Genomic DNA, 7,762 nt, shown 5'->3' on the forward strand with positions numbered 1-7,762 from the left:
ATTATCCAAAATTCTTCTCTCATTATAACAGTCAATGCTTGAGTTCCAGCATGTGAATATTTCAAGTGATAGTCTCTCACTAAACAGTTCTCTATGTAGTGCTTCGATGGCAACAAAATAGGATACCGGAATTCATAGGAATCTTCTCTTTCGACGATTCGTGTTCTTACTCTTCTTAAACCACTTTGATCTCTTATGGTCAAAATGCCGCCAATAGAGTCTCCCATTTCCGGAAAACTTTCCGCCTGAACAAGAGCAAGAAGCGCGATTTTAGATTCTTTTATTTCGGAATCTAGCAAGAAAGGTTCTCGAATTACCGTTATTTTTTGACAAATTTTAATGAATCTTTTTACCCAACTTAAAACTCTTATCATTTTTGAAAATTTAGAAAACTTCTCGTACCATTTAACTCTATCACTTTCTACTACGGCACTAAGGTTTAAACATATGCCTTTCTTGCGCTCTGCAAAAACTAAAGTTTCACTTGCTTTAACCTCAGATTTTGGCCAATTATCTTTAGGACTTTTAAGCCAAACAGGCCCACTCCACCAATCTGATTTAGAAAACTAAAGAGGCAAACAACCGCGTGAAGGTAAATCTGCGAAGTTTAAATGACTTGAAATATGTGACCACTGATTTGTATTTGTAACTGAGCAAATTTCCCTAACACGATTACCCACAAAAGTTCCCCACGCGTCATTTCTTTGTATCCAAAATAATGCTGTGCTGGAATCTGTCCAAAAATGTTTAGCTACATGTAATGCGAGTGCTTCCGACACGTATTTAGAAAGGCGCACACCTAAAACACACGACATAAGCTCTAGACGCGGAATAGTAATTCCTTTTAATGGAGTAACTCTTGACTTGGCTGCTACAAACCTGACAAATATTTCCCCTTCACTCTCGGACCTCAAAAAAATTACCGTTGCATATGCATGCTGGCTAGCATTACAAAATATATGAAGTGACCAGGTACTTCGATCTCCGAACCCTATACGTCGCGGTATTCGCAAATCATTCAGAATTTTCAGTTGATTATACCATTTTAAAAATTTGTTTCTAGTAATACCGGGTAAAGGGGCATCCCAGTCCACTTTCATCTCCCAAATTTCCTGTAGTAACAACTTCGCTTGCAATAAAACAGGTGTCAAAAATCCCAAGGGAACAAAAATTGATTGCGTTAAAGACAAAATCTCCCTTTTAGTCACTTTCTCAGAAACCGCTACGTTCTCAATTTTTACGTGAAGATTATCTTACTTTCTGTCCCACATAATTCCTAAAACTAGAACGGGATTCTCTGCCGGGGAATCTGCGCTCAAATATTCTGGCGCCAATTCAATATCTTTCTCTACTGGACCATATGTCCACATTCGCAAGTCCATTCGAGCTTCAGCTAAAATTTCAGTAGAGGATTTTACAAAATCCACGAGATCCTTTTCATTATCTACTGAAGTCACGCAATTATCAATGTAAAATGCTCTGTCTAATTTTCGTGCAATATCATTTTGATCAGGCGGTACTTTCGACAAATGGAAGGAAATAACCGCCCCCAGTAAAAATGGGCTCGGACGTAACACCAATACTTTTCTCTCTAAAACCCAACAAAATAGATGGAATTTCTTCGATTAAATTTGGGCCTTTAACCAAACAATCATTAAGGGATGGTGATCTATTAACTTTGCATGACGCGTCAAAAACGGGTCTTATCTTAGTCGTAATACTACTAGGTTTAAAGACTGTGTAATGAGGTAAATAATGCCCTTTAAAATACAATTCATTATTTGGTACCGCTTCGATTACACCATCTTCTAACCACTGTTTAAAAATGTTATCATATTCCTCATATTTTCTCAAAGATTTAAGTCTATGGGTGACATTGAACAATCTCTTTTCGGCTATATGACGATTTGAGGGCAATTCTACATTCCATCCCAGCCAAGGTAATCCCACACTATAACGACTCTCCTCGTTTCTCGAGAGAGAATTCAGAAATTGCTCACGTGCTATTTTTTCCTCTAAAGAATTATTTAAATTGAGATTAGCATCCAAAATTCCGATGGTTTCTAAGCTCCAAAGATCAGAAATCTTGAAATCCTGTATTGCTAAATTCGTACAAAAGGCAGAAGCATTTTTCCCTTTATGAAAATCATCTGATACACCGCAAACTGTCCAGCCCAATTTTGTACAAATAGCGGTTAAACCTCCTTTCAATTGCTTAACTCGCCCGGTAAGAATTTTCCCGTAAATGTCACTACCTATGAGCATTTCTATTTTAGGACAATTTTCACCTAAATCCGACAACCAAATCCGATTTCGCTTTAATTCTTTCAATATCGGACCCTTTGGTACCCGAGGTATATCCCCACAAATTACCTTCTGATCCAAGAATTCAAATTCTAAATTTGGATACCTATACGAGCTGACCGAGCACAATTTTGCTCTGTATTTGTTATGCAACTTTGGTTCAGTTTTAGTACCCCCAAATAAAGTAAGAGCTACATTTTCTTTTGACACAACGGGTAATTCTAGCTCTGTGGCTAATGATTCCAAAATGTATGATTTTTGGGAACCACAATCTAAAAGGGCTCTTATTTCTTTACACTCCTTAACTCCCGCTACTCTTACCCACAAAGTCATTAGAGCTACCTCCGGGGTACAAGTTTGCCCGACTGTAGTTGTATGCAATATTTCAGCTACCGTCTTTTCCTCTATTGGCTGAATTGGTTTATTCAACTCTGGGCATAAAATATTTAAATGCGCTTTACCGCAAGAAAAACATTTAATAAACTGTTTACAAAATTTTGCTATATGATTTGGCTCTAAACATTTTAGACAACTTTTCTTTTCTTTAACTTTAGCTATCCTTTCATTAAGAGATAATGCACGTGCCCCATAACAATTTTTACAATCATGCATTTTATCACAAAAAAGACAAGCTCGATCCTTAGTGCTAAGAAAACTTGAAGCAGTGGAAATGTGAGCTTGTTTCTGAAACTTAAATCTTCCTTTCAACTCACGATTTCCGTCTTTATGACTAAAATTATCTAATCCACTGCGAGCCAGTTTTAGCCTCTCTTCACCCTCCACTTCAGCTTTCAAAAATTTCATTAAATTGGAAAGGCGAGAAACATCAACCCCTTCAGGCTCGTTAAAGAGCGAACTTCTTTGCCACGCTTTCAAAACATCCTCGGTAAGACATGATTCCACCATCGGAAACAACCAAGCTGTATTTTCCTGCGACTTTAAACCTAAAGATTCCAAGGCTCTCAAATGAGCTTCAATTTTATCATAGAGTTTATCGAGTGATAATTTATCCTTACTATTTGCTTTAACATTAGAAACAATTAACTTAATCAACTCTCTAACATATACTTCTACTAATAGTTCCGGTTTTCCGAAACGTTCTTTCAAAGCTGAAACAGCTTTATCATAATTCTCGGAAGTAACTGGATAACTTTCAATAAACTCTCTAGCTCGAGAACCGAATTTCATACACTGAATTAAATAGGCAAATTTGTCACTCTCATACAAATCAGGGTCATTGAATTTTTTTTTCAAATTGGGACCAGAACGGCAACCAATTTATAAATTCCCCGTCAAACTTTTTTAATTCAATTTTCGGAAGTCTATATTGTTTAATCCTATTCAAGGAAATGTCAGCACTATCGGCTGACCTCGATTCTAATTTAACTTGTTCAGGATTTTGAAATTTCTCATTTACTTGCCGAGACAAAGTTATGAATTCATCAGAATACATTTCACACTGTTCTATTTCTTTATTAACATCTTCCTCTAAAGTATTCTCATCAGAAACCAACAAATCAAGAATTTGATTATCAAGTGTTTTAAGTTCTAACTGTACGTTTGTTAACTTAGTAATTTTATCTCTTACTACATCTGAGGAAAATTCTTCCTCACTTAACTCTACTTTTACGACATTCGCAGTTTTCGTAAAAGAAGTTCTTAAACCAGTACGTTTAACCCTCAATGCTTTTAATTTTAAAGATTCCATTTTTAGCATTCAAAGTTACGTTAATTTGCAAAACTATGTCGACATTACAGAATTACAAACTACTACAATTGCTAAAAATTTACTTTAAGAAACTTGAAAATTCCGAACGTTTATCAAAATACAAAAGTATCGGAAAACATCGACAAATACTTAAACACTTCTAAAAAAACTTCAAAATTCCTATAATCCTCGTCACGGACGCCACTAATTGTTGGGAGACTCCTCGATCTCATTCTGACCATTTTTTATCTGCGAGATTGAACACATAGGTACAAGAACTAACTCAATGCGTTTACACACGGACTTTATTGATGTCTGCCATCCACACTACAACGCGCAGAGTTGAGCTTCCACTGAAACAAAAAAGCAGTCGACTAACCTGTCAACAGAAGGTATTATTTTATCTGGCGCCACCTGCCAGATAAATTTCTTTACATCAAAATTTACATAAATGACGATAAATAAAGAATTGAATAATTAAAAATAGAAAACAGTTCAAAGTTCTTTTGTGATCAGTTTCACAACAAACATTTTTGGGAGCCACTGTAAATTCTGTAATTTATTTTCTAAAAAGAAGTCATCTAATTAATCCTGCTTAAACTAGCTTAGGTACTAAGTCAAAATAGTATAAATATTTATTTATTTAAGAAATTTCAAATATTTGAATATCTGTTTTTCTCATGAGTGTTACTTCGTTTCTCCAAATAATATAAAATGCAGTCTCCAAAAAGCGTCTGTGTGTTTGAACTCGCAAAACTCGAGAACTACCCGGCCGAGTTTGATGAAATTTTCACAGTTTGTTCCCATTTTGTATTCATTTAATCCCGGTTCTGAGAAGGTTTGCAGACCAGTTCGAAAACAATTCGATAAATAGTTCTTTTTTTATTCCAATTTGGGCCCAATTTTCACATGAATTCCCGAATATGGGGGTGAAAAACTACTCGCAGATAGTAATATAGTTATAGATTAACTATAACGCAATTTGTTCCAATGCTCTAACTTAACTGCGGCGGGAGTTTTTTACGATTTTAGCTCGAATTTTTTTTAGACTTAGCTGAAATTTAGGCACTACTTTTTTCATTAAATTCATCAATAAAAAGTGAAGGAATTGTCCCACAGTCTTTTTTTTTTTTTTGACAGCATTGGAAGGAGATGCTTTTTTTTAACTCCAGATCTAACTCTACCAAAGGTCGAAAGTTTAACCCTCTATCTCCATTAGAACAAAAGTTGCAAACGAATTAAATGAAGCTCAAAAATCTGTTCTCTATTCAAGTTTTTAACCATTTTATTTTGCGTTTCCGCGGTAACGCTTTTGAATCCATTGTTTATTTCTATCTTTCTCATTTTCAATCATAGACTAATAATAAGAACTCTTATTATTAGTCTATGTTTTCAATTCTTAAACTTATTTTATTTTGTGTTTCCATGGTTACGCCTTTTAAATCCAACTTTCTCATTTTATTTTAATTTCTTAGAAGTATTTTAGTATCTGTCGTCATTGTTTGGCGAGAAAATTTTGCATGATGGATTTTTTTCTTTCATTTAATCCCGGTTATTGAAGATACTTCACTTGGCGCAATAGTTTTTTTCAAGGTAGACCGGGCAAAGCCGAGCAACGCAGCTAGTCCTAAATAAAGGGTAAAGTTCGCAATAAAAGCATACTAAATCAAACAATAAAATATCAATACTGAAACCACTTTTTAAAGATTAAATAAAAAGTTCATTAATACAGATTAAAGTGTACAATCTCAAGATTCTATAAGCTATTTTCAGACAGACAGACAGACATATTTAGCGCGTCCAGATCGCGGTTAGCATGATAAAGAGAGCATACTCCTTATTTTACGGCATGTGATATTAGTAATAAATATTGTTGGTCTTTACTCAATATCGTCGGGTCAACCTGCAATCGGTTGGCCCGATGATTTGGGGACGCTTTTCAGAGTCGTATAGGTTTTTTTAAATTTTACAAGAGTAATATTTGAGGTCTGACGTTATATCATCAATAAGCTAAGGAGAATAAGGGGTGTGCGAAGATTTTGCTTCAGTTGGCGAATGATTCTAGATTTCAATCTAGTGAATTGAAAATATTTAGAAATACGCATCATACAACAGACAGCTTAGCAAATATTTTAACCACGTGTCTTCCCTTCGAGATATGCAAATTATTTCGAATTTTTGCAGGGGAGGAGGGAGATAAAGCGCGTGAACTGAATGTAATTTTATCGTAAAACCACAAAATCACGCCAACTTACATGTAAAAACCTCAGTTTTTTAAAGTAAGGGGGTGATTAAAAATTCGACTTGTTGTAGCGTATTAGGTATTGTGGTGACCGTCATATAATTGAAGAGGCAATGTTACTGGATAGCACAAATATGATAGAAACACTTAATTTACTTTATTCGAATATACACGTATTTACAGTATTAAACATGGCGCTGCTCTGCGTTCCGGAAGCACAACATAGAAGTTAAAGTACATAGAGAAGGCGCGACACTAGCGCCGCCGAATAGAGAAGAGGAGAGTCCTCACAGTCTCCCCCACTTAATTAAGAAACCCCCTTAAGACAATTGATAGTCCCTTAGGTATGAAGGAAGTCTTATATTCCTTTGAGAACGGCGAGGCAGTGGCACAGCAGGTTGGCTGGTATTCTTTGATGCCGCGGGAACATTCTGGTTGTCACAGGAGATTGCAGGAGCTTTCTCTGGAATCCGTGGAACATCAAAAACCACAGTTCGTTGTCTTGAATCACTGGAAACATTAGAACGGCACTCTCGAGAAGGGTCCTCCTCAAGGTGCATTGGCACACCGGTCGAATGCAGTTGGTTAATATGTCGCTTTAGTTGTCGTCCTGAGTCTAGCTTAATCAAATAATGGCGTGAACCAAACTTTTTTATTACTTTTCCAAACTGCCAGACGTTTCGGTTGTTTATGAAGACTCGAACCTGGACTCTCTCCCCCACTTTAAACGATCTCACAGGACCACTGGAAATTTTTGATGTTGTTGGATGATATGGGAAGATAGAGTTCAAGCGAATACGAAATTCTCTGTTTAGATATAATTCAGCTGGAGACTTGCCACAAGCTAGAGGGGTTGCTCTATAGCGAAACAATATGTTTTGAACCTTGAATGGTATTGAAGTTTGTTCGAGGAATGAAGCATTTAATTTCCTCTTTAAGGTTTGCACATTTCTTTCTGCAAGACCATTTGTTGCAGGGTGTCCTGGAGCTATAAACTTTTGGAAAATTCCATGATTGGAACTATAGGTGTGAAATTCGTCACTTTGAAAAATTTGAGCATTATCGGATATAATAACATATGGATATCCATGAGAAGAGAAAATTTTTTCAAGTAGATGGATAGTTTTGGAACTTGTTGGGGCATCTCTGATAACTTCAACTTCTGCCCATTTAGACTTGGCATCGACACACACCAAGAAGTAGTAATTTTCGAACGGGCCAGCATAGTCGATGTGAATTCCGTCCCAATTATTTGCTGGAAGTTCCCATGGATGGATAGACACCTTTGGTGGATTTGACTTTGTTAGTGCACATCCTTTGCACCCTTTGACTAATTTTTCTATGTCGGAGTCAATTCCTGGCCAATAAACATTTTTTCTTGCGAGTTGCTTCATTTTAGTTATTCCCAAATGAGTTTCATGAAGTTCATCTAGTATTGTAGAACGTAAACCTTTTGGAATTACGACTCTGTCCCCTCGGAAAAGAATGCCATCAAGCAATATAAATTC

The 7,762-nt window shown here is 36.1% G+C and overlaps 1 protein-coding gene across 1 annotated transcript; it reads right to left on the reverse strand.

Moving 5' to 3' along the window:
• Positions 1-6,574: 6,574 nt before the first annotated feature.
• Positions 6,575-7,344, reverse strand: LOC129226776 (uncharacterized protein K02A2.6-like). Its single transcript, XM_054861405.1, is given in 2 exon segments — positions 6,575-7,287; positions 7,290-7,344. Coding segments are annotated over 2 exon segments (768 nt in total).
• Between the last annotated feature and the right edge of the window lie 418 nt (positions 7,345-7,762).

Source organism: Uloborus diversus, chromosome 7, assembly GCF_026930045.1.
Source record: "Uloborus diversus isolate 005 chromosome 7, Udiv.v.3.1, whole genome shotgun sequence".
Classification (NCBI taxonomy): Eukaryota; Metazoa; Arthropoda; class Arachnida; order Araneae; family Uloboridae; genus Uloborus; species Uloborus diversus.